The sequence below is a fragment of the Accipiter gentilis genome, chromosome 12 (genome assembly GCF_929443795.1).
Source record: "Accipiter gentilis chromosome 12, bAccGen1.1, whole genome shotgun sequence".
In the NCBI taxonomy this organism is placed as follows: Eukaryota; Metazoa; Chordata; class Aves; order Accipitriformes; family Accipitridae; genus Astur; species Astur gentilis.
Genome location: NC_064891.1, coordinates 2,816,583 through 2,835,267, shown reverse-complemented (window position 1 = coordinate 2,835,267; position 18,685 = coordinate 2,816,583). Strand labels below are relative to the sequence as shown.

Below are 18,685 nucleotides of genomic sequence, written 5' to 3'. Positions count from 1 at the left end.
CCACCCTGTGCCCTGCCTTCACCAAAGCGGGCGGGGAAAGGAATACAGTACCGTTGAGATGCAAAAAGAACCTACTTCTGGAGCCATCGTCCCTGTCTGCAGTCAAGTCTGCGTGCGCCCGCACATGGCATCCATGTACCTGCTCCCCCGGACCGTGCTGGCTTGAGGTTTTGAAGAGCTCTGTCAACAATGCTTGCACTGCTCCTGCCTTTAGTTAAAAATGGCTTTCATAGCCATTAATAAGTGGGAGATAGAAGCTGCAAGTTCCTTAATAAAGTTTATTTAATCATAACTATGCTTAGGAAAATACACTTGTAAGGGTTAATATAATGCAATTTAGTTTAACTTTATACTACATTTTGGACCAAAGACTTCTTATACATGTTTTAGGTAAAAACAGGATGTATGATCTGGTTTGTTTTACATCTATTACAAACGTAGAAAAGACTGTCATGCACTACAGTCGAGAGAGCATGAAAAAAAATTACCTTTGGTTTAATTCAGAGAATACAAGTATTGCACTGTAAAAGCATCAAACATGGTGCAACTAAACATCATAAACATGTTTCCATGCCAGCTTACAAAAGTTTGTTAGCTAGTGTAATTTTAGAGGGGGAAAATATATATACACATGAAACAATTCCATTAGCTATGTGGATTCTGTTAATATAGTATGCACGCCACATATCTACACAACTGACATTCAAGAAAACTCTTGAATTTGATTTAATACCTTTCAGCTACATTAAATCTGTTGAAATCAATTAAATTTGTTGAAATCAATGATGTTACCATATCTTAACTGGCCTGTCAGTTGTTAAACATTCTTCTTTAAACAACTAAAGTTCCAGCCCAGACCATCAAAATCCAGAAATAGCAATTACATGGTATCATGGATTATTAATGCCTAGCTCCCCACTTCTAGACCATGTCTCAGGGCAGTTACTTTGACTGTATAGATTCATACAGCAAAAGCCCAAAACACCACGTTCCTCAACCAAGGGCTGGCAGTGTAGGGGTAGTGGTGTGCTAATCCTTCCAACCACATATTGGAGGTTGAACATTCGTACAAGTATTATTGCCAAGAAACTACAAAAATGCTAGCATTGGCAAAACCAACACAAAATAATTTAAGAATATTGAAAAAGAAAAAAAAAAAGGCATTGTTTAAAGGGAGATACAGCAATGTAAGACCACCGTATATGGTGGGTTACCTGACCTGCACCCCAGCTCAAATACTCAGTATTAGCAATGTCTAACATTTCAGGTACACATAATGCATTACATCCTTGCTGCTTTACCATAACATACTCCCAAACCTTGGTCTTAACCAAGCAGAGAATTCCAACACAGTTCTGCGCCAACATTAGGTATTTCAGGACATTGTTGATGGGTCTCAGATAGAAAGAATCAACTTTTCTTCTTCTTAATTTGTTAATAATTTATTTTCAGTTTCTAATCTTGTGGCAAGAAACACTGCCAAACAGGAGCCAACTGTCGTCTTCAAAGAGTTCTTGTCAGATCAAGCATTGAAACCTTGACCACTTCACAGAAATGTGCAGCAGAATATCTCAGAGAACCACATCTTTGTTTTTAATCTCACAGAGAGACATTTAAAGTCAGTCAACACCATTATTTTCATTTAAAAACAACGAGGAAAAAATTATCAGGCCAGTCCACAAGTTTATTTGAACATAGCTAAAGTCCTTGCAGTCTCTCACAAGATGGCAAAGGCTCTTCGCAAGGATATGAAGAGAGCTATAAAACCTCTACACAGTACTGGAATTCCCAGCTCACATCGCTCACAAATGGTGGCAACATTTATATAAAGGAAATACTATTATAAAGAAAAAAAATACATCTAAGACTATTACAACTGGTTGTTTAGGAAAACAATTCAACTAGGTTTATTTTCTTAACGTTTAACATAAATATAGTTGCAACTTGATCTTCAGTTGACAATGATTGTCGCAGCCAAGGTAAGGATTGAACACTATCTAAGCAAACAAAAACTCACTATACATTATACAATTTATTTCTGCCACGAGGGATGCCTTCCCTCTCAAATCTTTGGCCTCCTATTACCAATCTCTCCCAAAAGCAGAAGCAATGTAGCATTGTTGCTCTCTATTCATTCAAGGCAGTGGGTTTGTTTGGAGGGGAAGATGCTGTGGGGACATGCAGAGAAGAATAGGGTTTATTCCAGAGCTTACAGTGAAAGTATTTGTCATGAAGTACTCTGACAAATACCATCTGAGCTCCTCAACTCCACTCTCGAAATAACACCTGCCTCCAAATTTGCTTCTTTGGAGTTGACAACCAGAGAAGCTAAGCTGCCCGCAACTGCTCCCACAGGAAAGGCGGCTAATGACAGTCGGAAGAGTGCACAGAAGGGACTGGAGGGTTTTGCTTTTTCCCTGCTGGTTTGGAGGTTGTTTACATTTTGCCACTGGTTGGCTACAAGCAGTAAGTATCTCTCCCGTGTTTGTGTGTGCCAGAAATTTATTCTGTTTAGCATTTAAAAACTCCTGGTATGACATGTAGACCCCAAGATGACAATCTGATCACTTACGAGTTTCTCTCTGCCTGGAAGCAGGATGATTTTATTAAATGCAACTTGAATGAATAAGGAGCAGGAATTCCTACAGTTTTTAATGCCAGGTTTGTTGCTTACCAGTTGATTTACCTTTATTTGTTTTCTTGGTGTGCGAGATGTTGAACCATACTTATATCACTGCTACTATTTTATTTTTTTTAAGCTTGTGAAGTTTGACTGCTGTCCACCACACAAATGAAGAGGGGAGGAAAAAAAAAAAATCATCATCACAGCTGGACTTGCAGAATCTGCAGACCATTTCCACTGAGAGTGAGCATTTTCCTGTCTGGTGATCCCAAATTATAAATTAGTATTTATTACTCTGTATGTGTATTCAAAATATCAGAAGTGGCATTTCCATGATAAAACAAATCCTATAAAATAGTGTTTTGAAATTGCATTGGTATCCTTTTGCTCAAGAACTATACAATTTTAAAGCCAGTCAAAAATATCTAGCCAAGCAGTTCATAATTTCAGCTTCATGCACAACTAATAATATCCCAGGAAAACAAGAAAAATCTGCAGTAAAAAGCATCAGAGAAAATTGTCCCATGGTAAGCAACGAATCTGAACCTTTCCCAATAAAAAAACTCTTACACAAACAAAACCAAACATGCATATATAAAGTGTACATGTACTGCACAAGCGCTATTCCTAAAGGATTAAACTGCATAGGTAAAAATCAAAAACAATGTGCAATATTTTAAGCCCTTAAAGCACAATAAAAAAAAAAAAAAAAAAAAGCAGAAATTAAAAGTAACAGACTTGCTCCCCCTCAACAAAACCAATTATATATCATAGTCATTAAGATATTAACCAAGACAGAGGTTCTCCAATCAAAAGTTGGAAGGACTACTCCCAAATTTTGGCTCACCATTCACACTTAGGGGATCTGAAATGTACGTTCACAATTATAATTATCTTAAACAGTTATGTTCATCACTAGCCAACTTTGATTTCTTTTACAAAGTGCTCTTTATATAATAGAAGCTATCTTCCTGGTAGAAAAACCATCAAGTAGTTTAACACTTGGAACATGAAGAAGAACTAAAAAAAATAGGGGGAAGGGAAGAGGGGAGGGAGAGAAGGAGTTGGCTGCTAGAACAAAAAGCAACTAATGCCAATGGCTCTATAAACATCCAACTTGTGTATTGTTAACTACAGTCTTCTTCCTAAAACTCAATTTATAAAGGAATCGCATAAGCTAAGAGACTAGAAGCTTACACTGACTTTACAACCTCATACACCCTACCTGCCTTCTCTAATGAAGAGATCCAATAGTTAATGAGTTCACCATTACACAAAAAGTTGTCAAAAATATTTTCAACTTAAAAAAAAAAAACTAAACCAAAAAACAAACCAATGCAGACACTAAAGCAAACCGTGCTTAAAAAAAAATAAATCTACAATATCTGTACATAAGCTATATAAGATCTTACAAAAGATGATTCCCCTAAACCACAGCTATTTCTACTCCTGCCCTTTTGTTGCCTTCTCAAGATAATACACATTGACTAAGTGGCGATTGAGGTGCTTGCTATATTCACCTTCCTTTTTAAATGAGCGGTCACAAAAAATGCACACATAGTTCTCCCTGGCCACTGTGGTGTCTGCAGCTCCTTGTGATGCCTTTGGACTTGTTTCCTCTTGTACGGAGCGAGCGCCATTTAACCCCGAGTCATCACTTCCTTCCGATATGTTGTCACTTATGTCGCTGCCTTCGTGGCTGTGGATGCCCTCATCCTCATCCATTTCCTGAGATTCATTCACTGCTGTATTATCCAGAGATGATAAGGCCAGAGCTACTTTAGGGCTCTGCGTACACCCTTCAGGGGGCGCAGGTGCCGGCACAGCATCTTCTGTTGGCTCTGGTGCTGGCTGGCATGTGTTGGTCAGGTCCATCAGGTCTGAGTTACTCACAGTTTCAGCTGCAAAAGTTTCCTCTGGCTCCTTCTCAGGCGCCAGATCTGGTACCACATCCATGGGCACATCCAAGCTTTTTTCAGGAGACGCTGCATGGGAAGATTCCTCAGAACAAGCGTCTTCCCCTCTGTCTGCCTTTCTCTCCTCTTTTTCACCAACAGTGTCTTCGCTCTCTCCTGTGGCAGGAAGCATTTCTTGGTCCTGTACCTCATCTTCTGTGTTTGCATCCTGAGCTGGCAGACAAAGCTGCCCTGGGTCTTGCATGCAGCTTCCTTTGGGATCAGTGCTCTCCCCCTTCAGAGCATGACCAATATCGTTGTTTAATGCTGCTGTGTCAGTGGGATCTTGCTCCTTCTGGTCGCTGCCCTCAGTGTCAGGCTTCATGCATCCATCTTCTTCCATGACATGACACTCATCTGGCATCTCCTCTTCCTCAATCTTCTCCTGATCGAGTTTACCGCTTTTCTTACCGTGCTTATTTTTCAGAGCTTTCTTTTTTCTGTTTTTCTTGAGGCAAGAATTTTGCTTTTTAGGGTCCTCCTCTGGTACAACGTCACTTTTCTGAGCTTCCTGGCAGTCTCTGGGTTTAGCTTCCACTTTCTTTTTCTTTTTTATTATTGCTGAGGTATCATTTACAGGCTCTTGCTTTGAGGAAGTTACTTCAGCCTCTGCCTTTCTTTTGATCTTCTTTGTTTTACATGTTTTCTCAGTATTTTTCTCAGTTTTAATATCCACCTCCTTGTTTTCTGAAGCCGATTTCCGACTTCTGGTTGTCACCTGGCCTGCAGAAACATTGCTCGTTGGTTTCTTTTCCTTTGCCAAATTATCTTTTTTCTCCACTTTCACAATTTTCTCAGTTTTCTTTGCAGCTGAATCCCCTTTCATTTGTTCCTTCTCTGCTTTGTCATTAATGCTCTCAGAAAAGTCAGCTTCACTCTTTTTAGTCCGTAGCTTCACCTTTGAAACATCCATGGTGATGTCAGAACAATCGGGATGCCTCGATTTGATGTGATACTGCAGGTTACATTTTTTAGATGCTGCATAATCACAAACAGGACAGAGAAACTGGCGCGGATTGACGTGGAGCTCAACGTGCTTTTTGAAATTGCTGCGGTCAGCTGTTTTGTAGTCACAGTGTGGGCAAGTCAGAGGCTTCGGCCCATTGTGAACCTGCCTTGCGTGACGAGTTACTTCATGCTGGTTTGAGGCCACATAGCTGCACTGATCACATTTGAATGGCTTCTCACCTAAGGAAGGAAGGGTGGAAGGGAATGATGGTGATTATTAAGCATGGGGGTGGAGGGGCAATCAGTTCCCACTAATATAGATACAGAAATATGAAACTCAAAAAGGGAAAAAAAAAAATTATCCATGCGCCTTTAAAATTAAGTGGAGTCAACATAAGAAATCCACAAGTCACAAACACATTCACAAGACACCAAGAACAAAATACAAAAAAGAGAGAAGGGATGAGGATTGGGAGGAAGGGGATCCAAAACCAAACAAGCAGTAACGTCACAGGTTCTGGCTATGCATACATACCGGCAGAGATCTCTCTACAGTAATATTAGCAAATGGAATCCATACCCAACTGGTCCATTGAATGCATTGTAGAAAAATGGAAATGTAACATTTGATGAATAGCAGTTTCACACAAACGTTTCAAAAAAGTCCAACTTTACACAGATTTAGCATACTTTGTGTTTGCATTGAAAAAGAAACGAGGGAAAAGAAGCTAGCAAAAAACAAAGCACGTGAAAGGGGCACACTGCTCAGATGATCTTTACCTCTGATAATTTAGTTCGCTGTTATGGTGTCTCAAACACATGACATACTGGCTGCAGGCTACTCTTGGCAAGCCAACCAGATGCAGTCCAAAGCCATCATGTTACTACTGAAACCTGCATTTACAGTTGTGCAAGGACTCTTGCAGAAATGTTCCTGAAATGTTCTGCTTAGTGCATGCCCCTGCAACAGAAGTGGCTTTCCGTTTACACATCAAAGCAAATAGGAAAAACACTTCTAGTGCAACAACTCAAGTTCAGAAATACATTGAGAACATCTGTGCATGTGCATTCAGCTGAGGAATTTGGGATGCTCTTGAGCTCTGAACCGGCATCTCAAAACTGACCTGCAGAACTAATGTGTGCCACTTCTCAAGTATGCTGAAAATCCACTCCAGCCCCTCCTGCTCATGGTACAACAGTACTTCTCCCACCCCTGCAACCCGCTGCCCCGACACTGCCCATACTCATGCTGCTCCTCTGCAGCACAACTCAGGAAACCTGCAGCCTGCAGCAAAGATGAAGCCACTGTGGCTATGGTGTCTGTGTGTTAGCCACATGGCTGATCTGCAATGCCCTCGTAAACTCTATAAAAGACTGTGCTGCCTCCCTGGCAGGAAGGATGGGGACACTTGTTTAAGAGTCTAGATCATTTCACGTCTGCCTGCAGCATCTCTTCATTATTTAAAGAAGGGTTACTTTGATTCCCTATCATCTTCAGCCTACCTTCCTTCCTTCCTTCCTTTTTCCCCCCACTTCCTGGTGACATTTTCCACAAGTTTAAGCTTGATGTGCGCCACTGCTCATCCTTGTCACAAGTATGGACATTTATCGCCTACACTTCAAGGAACAGTTTCCATGTTACACTGAGTGAGGACAAGAACAGCCTCTCTCTTGCATGCACATGAACGAGCTGTTCTAACTGCACAGAGGGCTCAGAGGTAGCTGCAACAGGATAACTCAGAGAGCTTGTGTCCATCACCTCTACTAAATCCAGGGGTTTTGTTGCACAAGTGGAAAGGACGTGTACCAAGATGGCTAAGAATACAGCTGTGAAGTAGGCTCTAAACCACTGTGGTTCACTGTCTGACATTTGAAGAAAGCTCCAGCACCCATTTGCCTTAAAAGGCCAGCCTGTGAACTGCAGGAGTCCATAAGTTGCCACAGAAAAGGTTCAGCTGCCTGGGCAATGCGGCACAACATGCAACGCAAGTTATGAGAGCTATTAATAAAACACCCCTGATAGCAAGAGTCTCACGTGCCCTCCCACTTCTGTCAGCACAGCTCACACCCTCCCTCCCAGGCCTTTGAGTCAAGGGCCAAGGGCAGATCCCACTCCTCATCTCCTTTGGACTTGAGACTTCCTTGCACAGACAAGGGGAGAATAAAATGTTCATGAAATGGTTTCCAGGCTCAGTATTGACTAAATCATTTGCAAATTTGCATTTAGACCAGGGGTTCAGCCAAAAATGATTTTTGTTTCTGGAAGCAGAATACTTCATTCACAAAATTCTCAGACCAAAATACTGGCATGTCATTTTAAAGCTGGCTATTTTTAATGGGTCCAACCCCCTGCCCTCCACTACAGTTAAAATCACCCGCCTTCTGGTTTCAATTAAAAGCCTCATCTATTGAAATTGAAACAAGTATCATTCAGGAGACTTTCAGTATTGTTTGCTAGGATTAGGAATTCACCTAGATCTGGTCAATTGAGATATCAGCAAACCAAAGGCACAGGCTGAGATGTACCTGAACTACCCTACAAGGGTCACAAAGGGCAACTGGTGCTTGTGTCTAGCGTGCCTATGCTGTTATAACTCACAAAAAATGCTATTAATTCATTCAAAAAAAGAGATTTGCAAGACAGCAAGAGCCGATGTTTGTAACACCACAGCTTATGACCAGTAATGGGAAATAAAGGCTAGTGAAAATTGCTAGTTTGGCTTTTAGTGCCACAGGACCGAGTCACTTGTAACTACCCTCTGAGTTTGCTTTTTTCTCCTCTGTGTCTCCTTGCCATAAGCAGACACTATTTTACACCTTTCAGTAATACTAAGCAAAAGCCAAAGGTTCCCTCAGAACCCCTGGATGAGATGAAATCACAGACACCACAGAGGAGACTCTCAGCTGCTCAAAATTTTCCCAGCTTCATTGATTTGAACTGAGTTATGGCAGCAGATGGAAGACAAGAATCTGTTCCCGTATCATCACAATGTTGTATTTGCTACTAGATTACTAGGACTACTAGAGCAGCCCCATGAACCTCAGAATACACCTTGGAAAGTAAAAGGGAAAGAAAAGATATATTCCCCTGTTATCACTTTTATTAATGACACTCAGCATTTCCTTAGCAGGTAAAGACAACCTTCCCTGTTAAAATAGGAGCTAAAGCTCAGGCAGTACTGGATGAGACGACATCTCACACAGAACTGGGCAGCCTGCTCTAGGTGGCCCTGCTTGAGCAGGGAGGCTGAACCACATCACCTTCAGAGGTCCCTTCCGACTTCAACCATGCTGTGACACCCCCTTTTCCTGAGTCATGCTGCTGCCGCCCCTTACCAACCTGAGTGGGTGCGCATGTGCCTGGTTAAATGGGTCTTCTGAGAGCTGGAATAAGGACACATCGCACATTGATAGGGTCGCTCTCCTGCAAAAACAAACAACGAATTAGTTACTGAAACACAGCTGATTCGCAAACTTGGTGACCGAGCCATACATGTGAGGTTGTCACAGATCCCCAAGTTGTATCTGACGGCACATTACCTCTCAGCAAAGGGACACAGTGGGAAGCATATGCTAGACCAGTGCAACGTGTCATGCCTTACGAACAAGGGGAGTAAAGGGGCGGGATGTGAGAGAGGCACATCCTCATGTCCCTCTGGGCTCAGATGGTAACCTCAGGCAAAAGGTGATGAGGAAAGCCACCTTCAGGAAGCCCTAAGCCACCAGAGCTGACTTCCCTACAGTATTTTCTGCCAGCACTCAGAAGATGCACAAAAGACACAGACCCTGTAAGAAACCAGGTATGTTCTTGCTTCACGTAACACCTTACCTGAAACCTCCATATTTAATTTGGATTACGATGGGGAGCAACCATCCATTCAGCGTGGATTTGCCAGAACACAAACACAGATAGAGATTGGGTCTCTACTTCTGAAGTTTTATTGGCAGAGTGAAATTAGCTTGGAGCATGGAAAAGCATGATGCCCTGCTCAGTGAAACTACGCTGCTAGCAAAAGCTCAAGTGTAGCAGCAACATTTATTTTGAAGACTCAAATCCCACTGCCTGCAGAGTCGTTGTTTCTGGAGAAATAATGGAAACTAACCTGTCATAAATGAGGTCTCCACAAGGGACAGCTAGCTTGTGTAATCATCAATACAAAGATACCTGAAAATTCTTTTCAAGTGAAGGCAAGCCCCAAATAAAGACCGACAGTTTTAGAATTAACATCTGTTAGGCAGGTCCAGATAAGTACCTGGTGTGTTTGCCCCAAACTGCTAGCACAGCCGAGTGATCTAGGAGGCCTTGTCTCCACTACAAGTTGTTAATACTTTTTAGTCTCAGGTGGATACCCCCAACAGAAGAAGGGAGTGAAGTTGGGAAGGGAAAAGTAAGTTACTTGATTGTAATATTTATTCAAGTCATAGCTGGAATTACACTACAGCATTTTGCTACATCAGTCGAAGCATACAACCAATGTGCTCTCCAAATCACCGAGACCTGGATGTCAGCAAAAGCCCTGCATACAGGCTATCTGTTCACTTTCAGAGGCATAGCTCTATCTGCAGCAGCAAGGCTCCACTGCTGGCCTTTGCCAAAACAGCAGTTGAAGCAGTCTTTGTAATGCAGACTAATCCCACATTTCTTCCTCCCATCAAACATTTAGACTATCGTTCTCGATTAGATCAGCAGTTTAAAGGTAAATTCACCCTAACAACTATCACCCCCCTCCCTTTCCAGTTAAAACAAGGTAGGAGATTGGTGCAATACACACAGTAAGATTAAGTCATGTACAAGGGAGGGTAGTCCTTTTGTTATAAAGAAATTGTTTTGTTTTTAAATGACTTCTTACAATCTGAAAATATGTGGCCAAAGGTCCTGGAATATTCAGTCACATCTTCGTCCCATTACCTGAAATTCCATCTATTTAAAGTTACCTACAATGTCAAGAATATGGAAAAGAATTTCTTTCAGGTATTTTATATAGGGCACAGCAACAAAACGTACTAGGTTTAAAGTACGATGAACGCAACTAATTTAAAATGTGTTATTGCCACTTGAGAACTAAATGCATGGCTACATTGTAAGGGCTGTTTTATAAAATGCTATTCCCCAAAGGATTTTTATTGTAGTTTTACAAGCTCATTATATGCAAACAAGCCACCAAAAAAAAACATCTCCACAAGACACTTAAAGAATAAGCCCCAACCTAGCAAAAGCTTAAGCAGGCACTTAACTCTATGCAAATGAACAGGCAGACTGACATCAGTGAACAAGTTTAAGGTCATCTCTCTATAAAGCTTTTCTTGTAATGCCGTTAAAAGTTCTGTCTGCTTGAAACAAAACTGCTTCCATCAAACTTCCAACACAGTGGCAAGCACGAAAGATCCCCCATGATAACAAAAAAAAAAAAAAAAAAAGACAGCCCAAAGCCAGGCACTGAACACTGCGACTGCCTGAAATAGATATCTTATTTATATAGTCCTGCAGATGATTTTCAATTAAGTTTTCTAGAAACTGCTTCTAACAAGTAAAATGGAAAAAATTGAGAACAATGCTGCACTGTCTCGCACATACTACAGTTCCAGGATCAGCAGTGTGGATAGTTGATGGGGTAAATCAAGTCAAAACTTGGTCTAACGGGTCTAATGAGCACAAACGAGCCCAGGTAGATATGTCCCTGACACAAAGGGTCCTTTCTGCCCCATCAGCAGAGGAAAGGACGGCCCTGAACATCTCCAGCCACCCGGTCCTGAGCAGCAGACAGGCTCTTCCACAAGTAGCTTTCCCAGCTGACAAGCTTACAACCCTCTGCAGGGTTCTTAAAACACCCTTCTGCCCAAGATCCCCCGTATCTGTCAGCAGCCTGCCACTCAAGCTCTGTCACAAGCTGCAAGGTATCTTCCAGTACAGGGCAGGTTCATGGACACCTGCTTTCCAACATGGATGCAAGAAACAGGCAAGCAGATAACCTCTGCCTGCCTCCCCGTGGTCCCCAAACATGCAGAGGATAGGTGTTTCTCCCACCATGCAAGGTATCAGTATGCAGCCTCCTTCCCCGCTCCTGGCCATGTGCTTTGGCATTTGTGTGTGTCCTTAGTAAGTCGATTCAGTTCACTAACCAGCAGAAAACCAACCTGGGAAAGAGGAAAGGAATATTTTACTGCCATTTTAGTGAGCTGAATCAACCAGTCCCAGGATACAGGCAGAAAACGGAGACTGCCTTTCTCCAGCAACAGCAGCAGAGCATTTGCTCCTGTGAAACCACCACACTCTGTAGAGAGTCAGTGTTTCAGAAGACTGCATGGCTCAAACACAGCAGAATCCAGTTATCTGCAAGGAGGCATTCTCCCACATGAAAAAAAGTCAGGTGAATTACAAGAAAATGGGAGAATTGAGTCCAAAATTATTTAACCTATTAGCAATCAGGAAACCAAAGAAACAAACAATTCCGACTTTCTTCCAACATTCTGAACCCATAAAATAGGAAGAACATGAAGCACATATGTATCTCACCTTTTCTCCAACAAATATTTTTCTTAAGTTTTAAATGAAAACTATAATCCAAAAATATTTTAGTTTCCTTCAGACAGTTTTTATTAAATTCAATTCTGTTATGTTGTCTGCAAATACTTTTGACTATAAAACATCTGTAGGTGTTTTTTTCTGGTTTTTTGGGGGGTTGTTTGTTTGTTTGCGGGTTTTTTTTGTGCTTTGTGGTTTTGTTTCTGTTTTTTTAAGGCAATCGATTACACATTAATACCAGCAGAAAGTTTTAGCCTGGTGTATAAATGTAGCTGCTGGTAGCTTATTCATTCTTCTAATACTCTTCCTTTAGCTTCAACACTCTCCCCCACAAAATCAATGTTACTGGAAATGAGGCACATTCCTAAATCATGTCTACTAGCTTATTTGAAAGATTTTTACCAAGTGAGAACTGGCTGAAAGATCTTAACTTTTTAGTTAAGAGCTGGCAAAGAAACAACTACCAGGGTGGACTAAAAAATGCTGAAATGATAACCAGTCATTTCAGCTTAATTAAAATAATGAAAAGACATGGCAAACCAAAGAACCAGAAACCTTGACTGCACCACTATTTTTAAAGCAGAAAAGAGGAACTGGACAATATCCTACATAGTTTAACATGCTTGATTTTTTTTTTTTTTTAATTTATTTTTAGTTTTAGTACAGTTCACTGGTAAATTGGTCAAATGCAGTGATAACAGAGCGCCTCCTCAGCAAACACGCTTTCATGGTTAGTTCCTGTAAACTCAACAAGAGCTTTCAGAGATCAGAGGGGGGACCTAATGTCATGTACAAACACAAGCAAGGATGAATTTAAAGTTGAGACAAATGTAAAACAGACAGGCACCACAGCATAGGCTCACATTTGGCCATGAGTTCCCCGGATGTTTTATTTAGTTTTTTCTCCTATTATTTTGACATTTTTTTCCTGGCCTATTTCCTGTTATCTCACACAATACACACAAAGAAAACAAACTGGAGGATAAACGACACCATTTTCCTAACATCGCTCACAATAATCTTTGTTTACTTGTTTAGGAAAAAAATATTTAGACAAGACTGATTTTTTTAAACTGATGGTATCCTCTAAACAACAACACGTGGCTATTGTTAAAAGGAGAATATGTCTTAACGTACTAAAAATCCCAGCAGACCCTCCCAACGCCGTCAAAGCAGATACTAAAGCATGCTAACAAACACAAACTTCTGCACACTTGAGCTCAAGCCCAGCCCTGAAGCCGCCTGAGCCCAGCCCTCCCTTTCCAGACAGCTGCAGACAACTGAACTGAAGCCTCCAAACCATTCATGTCACTGCTGTGACAAAACATGACTTCAAAGGAGAAATTCCCCAGTGTTTTGCTCAGCCAGCACAGCCTACAATAAAGGGGAACCGAGTCAGGTCAGCACACTAGAGGATGGTTAGCAAGTCTGCCCTCTCCTCAGAAACCCTTGACAAGGTGGAAATAAAAGCTTCTGAGAACCTGCAAGAAAAGTCTGAACTGCCCTCCTGCTTTCACAAAAGGGATCAGGAGGCACAGCAACTCTCCCTCACTGCCCAAAGAGGTGAGGTGGCTACGCCGTCCCCTCCTAGGAAGGAGTCTTAAGTTTGGGTACGCTTCAGGACTCCCCACATGAGAGGCTGGCGAGGCTCTCTGATACAAAGCAAGGTATTTCCTAAATCACCTGTGGCCCCAGCTCACAGGATGTCAGCAACATGGAAGGTCCTCTGATTCCACTTGGTATAAACCAGAGTAGAAAGGGGCCTCATGCTTTTCCTTGAGACAATTACAAACCAAGGTTAGGAGAAGACAGGAAATCAGGCCAAAGACTCCCTCGAGGGCTTCCTATAGGCAGGCAGAAGTATGTGTCTACTTCTGGCTACTGCAAGGATGCAGACCTTAGAAAAAACGAGGCCCCTGTACATTAAGAGGAATTCATTCACTGGGAACACTACTCAACTCTTATGCTGACTTTGTAGATGCTGGAGGGCTCCTTTGCATGTGTGTATCAGCTTTTTCTTCTCTGTAATTACAGTTTAGTCAAGTTTCAGCTCAGTCTGAAGGTACCATTTTCAAAACTACCTACATGGCTTTGGCACCTTTTGTCAACCTGCTTGTTTTGTGTTTACAGTACATCAGGCGTTCGCATTGTAGACCCTGACAATCATCACAGGCACACTTTGTCATGCCCTCTTCAAAAAACTGGCTGAAAATTACTGAACAGGAAGCTCTTCATCTTCTCCTCTTGCGCCCCTGACATTGAAAGGTTTTCTCAGTCCTCTAGGACTGCAGACTGGAGCTCAAACCAAATTCACGCTTCCATGAGGCTATAACTTGGTAGCAACAAGAGGAGAGCACAGAGCTTTACTGGGGTGGAACAAACTTTGCAAAGAGAAGACTCTCGGCTTGCTTCATTCATCACAGTTTCTCAGTACTTTTATCATGCTGAAATCAAAAAAAGACGAAGGACTTACCTGTGTGAGTTCGAATATGTTGAATATAATTGTTCTTCCGGTCTGAAAAATAGGAGCATTGTGAGCAGGTATACACTTTCCTGGGAAAATGATTTCTTAGGTGTTTCTTCCAGTGGTATTCACTGACAGTAGTATAAGTGCATATGGTACACTTGTAGACTCTCTCATTTTCCCCTGCTTTGTTGTGGTGCTTCAAGTGAGCCAGATAGTGATCATATCTGTTAGTGTTATAGCCACAACGATCACAACGGATTGGGCCCTTAGAGAAATCCACCTCTTCTGCAGTGCAAGAATCGGACTCCTTCACCTGGGCTTGCTTTTCTGCATTTTCTTCCACAAAGAATTTCTTAGCACTGTGAACCCTGATATGATGCACAAACTCCTCTTCAGACTCTGCCTCATACTGGCAAGGCTTACAACGAAACGGCTTGCTCTTCAAGTTCTTACACTTGTCCTCTGTGCTTTCTGGAGTACCCGGTGCTTCCAATGAGACATCTTTGTCCACATTGGGAGTCTTAGGAGGGGGGCAAGAAGCGGCACCTTGGGTTTCTGCACTAGGAACTTCAAGGGAGCTTAATTCCACATTTTCAGGTGCCTCGTGATCGCTCTCCACAGCGTGGGTATCTTCCATGCCCTCTCCATCGCTGTCTGAGAAGTTGCTGTCCCCCACTGTTGTAAGTTCTGCCATTTGCCTCTCTTCTCCAACCAGGTAGTCGCAGCAGTTGCCATTGACTTCTCCCGTCAAGGCCACATTTGCCAACATAATAAGCTGAGGAGCTGCCAGCTCCGCTTTAGAAAGGTCGTGTAAGTCATACATGTCATTGGACAATGCCATACCAATATTAGCACCGCCAGGAAAGAGGCTGTTGCCACCAGACTGTCCCAGAACTTGAGTTGCCATGGCAGTGATTCTGTTGGAAGAGACAAGGAACACCTGTAAGAACCCGAATCGTGGAGAAGCCTCCTCTGCTTCGTGCTGTCCAAGCAGCCCCTCCGGGTAACGCCAGCAGATTAAACCCCTTTGCCGAGGCACTGGGGCAGCGGGAGACAGAGCCCGGGGCGAGGGCTTCCCCCCTACCACAGACTGCGCTCGGCCTCGGCGGGCAGGCGGGGGTCCCGTTCCTCTCCCGACAGGGCTGCTCGGTTCCACCCTACGTGCGGCGCAGGATCCGGCCGTGCGGGGGCCGGGCCCGGGGCCACTGACAGCGGCGTCCCACGTCCCTGGTCCCGCAGGGCCCGGGCCGGGCTCCGGGCCGGGTCGCAGCGCTGCCCGCTCCCACGGGAGCCGCCGGGCCCCAGCAGCTCCCGCGAGGCCGCCATGTCAGGTACCGGGGGCGGCGCAGGCGCCCGCGGGTGGGTGCTGAGGCCGCCGGGTCCCGCCGACGGCCCCCGCCCGGCTGCCGGCTGCCCGAGGGACCCCGCCGGGCCCAAGGCCGCCAACAAACGGGGGCGGCCCGGCCCGGCCCGGCCGCCGCCCCACCGCGGCCCGGCGCACATCCGCCGGGGGAGGCGGGGGAGGCGGCCGGGGGAGCCGGGCCGGGCCATGCCCCCGCCGCCGCCGCCGCCGTCGCCGCCGCCCTCCCTCCCTGCCAGGCATGCGGCCATTTTCTGCCTGCCCAACACAAAGCGGCCCTCCCCGCGCCGCCCGCCGCCGCCGCCGCCGCCGGGGGGGCCTGGCCGGGCACGGCCGCCCCGCCGCTCCCCCTGCCGCCGGCCCGCGGGGACGGGAGGCGAGGCAAGCGCTCGGCTTCCTCCTCCGCCCCCCCCCCCCTCCCCCCGCCGCGGCGGGCAGGGCAGGGCAGGGCAGCGGCCCCGGTGCGGGGGCGCGGGGTGGGGGAAAGCGGCTCAGTACCGGCAAGGTCACGGCCGCCGCGCCCACCCGGTGCCCGGCAGCGGGAGGGCGAGCGGCGGCCCGGGCCTCCGCCCGGGCTCGCGGCCTGGGGCTGCGCCCGCCCCGGCCCGGCCGGCGGCGGCGGCGGCGGCGGCGGGATCGGCATCGCCTTCCGGCGGCGGCGAGGCCCGGCGAGCGCCCCCGCGGCTGGCGCGGCTTAGGCGGCGGCGGCGGCGGCTCCTTAGCCGTGGTGCTGATCCCCCCGCGTCCCGGCCCGCCCCGCCGGGCCCGGCCGCCCCCGGTCGCCCGCCGGCCGCAGATCAGCCCTGGACAGCGCCTCTCGCCCGGCCCGGCCCGGCCCGGCCCGGCGCGGCCCGAGTCCCCCCCGCTTCCCCGACCTTCCCCCCCCCCCCCCCCCCACGCCCGGGCCCGGGTCCCGCCGGGCCCCGCCGCACTCACCGGCGGCGCGGGGCCGCCCGGCCGCGCGGCTGCTGTGGGGCGCGGGGCGGTGCGCGCGGGGCCGGGCGCGCGCGAGGCGGGGAGGCGATGCTGGCGGCGGCGGCGCGGCGGGAGGCGCCGCGCATTCCAGCACACAGCGCGCAGCGGCGGCACCGCCCCGCCCCGCCCGCCCCCACCGGCGCCGCGCGCCCCGCCCCCGGCCCCGCCCTCAGCCCCGGCCGCGGCCTTGGGCGGGGGGGAGCGGTGCGGGGCCGCGGCCGACGGGATGACCCGAGAGCGGGGGCAGGGCGCCGAGGGGTCCCACGGGGGAACGCCCCGGCGGTGGCGTTCGTGGCCTCCGCCCGAGGAGAAGGTTCGTCCTCAGGGGCAGAACCGGCAGCCCGGGGCTGGGGGTGGGGGTGGGGGGGGGCGTGTTGTCGGTGCCCGGCTGCGCTGCCGCCGTGCTCTCCTTTGTCCCGTTCGGGGAAGAGAAAGCTGAACCCGGCGGCCCCGCGGCGTTGCCCGTGGCGCCACCGTTCACCGTGCCCTGCCGTGGCAGGGGCCGGGCGAGCGAACGTTGCCCGAACCGCCCGTGAAATGTAACGCGCCTCGAGCAGCCGTAGGAGCCCGGGCCTCCGCGGAGGTTCCTCTTCGTCCCAAATCCCGGAGAAAACCCCGGGCGGTCGCTGTCGCGGAGCCCGGCCGCGTGCTCACCTCGCGGCGGCGGGTCCCTACGACCACCGGGAGCACAAGGACAGCGGCCGGGCCGAGGTTGGGTCAACGACAACTTCCAGTCCCCAGTGAGGAACCAAAACTTCCCAGCGGTTCTTTTTCCTTCTCCCGTGGCTCCTCCAAGTTAATGTCTGAAAAGTCACCTTGGGCCTGAAATTCCTCGGGGGCTGAGCCGATTTTTCAGCAGGAGCCGAGTGCTTAATGAGCCGACCTCGCCAGGAGGCTGCAAAAAACCTTCTCCTTGTCTGCTCCGGCCAACTTCAAAGTGAGATTTGCTGCCCCACGGGTGCAGAGACGGGGGCAGCCTCTCCGGCCGGCAAAGTGGGAACTTCTCCAGAACCAGGGAAAGCAAACAGGGTTTTTCCCAGGTACAAAAATAACTGGAGAATTCAAACTACGTCAGGAATTGGTGAAGGAGGGTAAAGGCGCTCTGTCGGATATGTTGTCATGTATTTAAATGGGGTATCGAAGGAGCATCCCTGATCCATCCCTGTTCAGTCTGTATCCCAACAGGAATTTCAGCGCAGCTGAGCCCAGTTGGTGCCGAAACACTTCCGAACCGCGTTTCAAGTTGCAAAACGTTTGGAAGCTTCTCCCCCAGGTGAATCCTGAGGGATTTCATGTGCCGTTTTCCTCCCGGGGTTTTGAAAGTTGGGGTTTTTTTTCCTAACCGTCGTTGGTAGAGGCTCTGATGGAACCAACCCTCCGTGAGGCAGGGTAGAGGAGTTTGGCTTCAAAGCGACCACAGTATTTCATTTAATCGAGCAGTACGGGTGCGGGGGTCAGGCCGCACGTACCAGACCGCGGGATGCAGACTGCAGCCCGGTAACTCCTCCGCAGGCGCTTATATATATCCGTGTTTGTCAGAATCCGAGCCTGTGTAAATACTTAAATCGATACTTAGACAAACACCGAGATTTTTAGGGCTCGCCCCGAAGTGCGATGGATACACTTGTGGATGGTGAGTAAGAGCCTACCTGGCCCACACAGCAGTGGTTTTGGGGTGTGCACCAGAGGTGCCTTGCCACCCTCTTTGCCAATGCGCCTGCAACAGGCACACGCCCGTTACCCTTGGGTTTAAAACACCGCCATGGTTTGGTCACGAGTTGGCTCTTCGCCGTCTTTTTTTCAGTGTCTGATGAAGACCTGTGGTGATTTGAGT

At 47.1% G+C, this 18,685-nt stretch overlaps 1 protein-coding gene across 2 annotated transcripts; it reads right to left on the bottom strand.

Annotated features, from left to right (window-relative positions):
* Window positions 1-303: 303 nt before the first annotated feature.
* REST (RE1 silencing transcription factor) lies at window positions 304-16,863 on the bottom strand. 2 transcript variants are annotated; one of them, XM_049814561.1, is made up of 4 exons: window positions 16,813-16,863; window positions 14,523-15,433; window positions 8,867-8,950; window positions 304-5,766 (listed from the first exon to the last, which is right to left on the bottom strand). In XM_049814561.1, exons 2-4 carry the CDS (start codon window positions 15,421-15,423, stop codon window positions 4,067-4,069), a joined length of 2,685 nt encoding a protein of 894 aa, XP_049670518.1. In that variant the 5' UTR covers window positions 15,424-15,433; window positions 16,813-16,863; the 3' UTR covers window positions 304-4,066. The 2 variants fall into 2 exon arrangements, with proteins under 2 accessions (XP_049670518.1, XP_049670519.1); XM_049814562.1 differs by lacking the exon at window positions 16,813-16,863 and adding an exon at window positions 15,601-15,743.
* Between the last annotated feature and the right edge of the window lie 1,822 nt (window positions 16,864-18,685).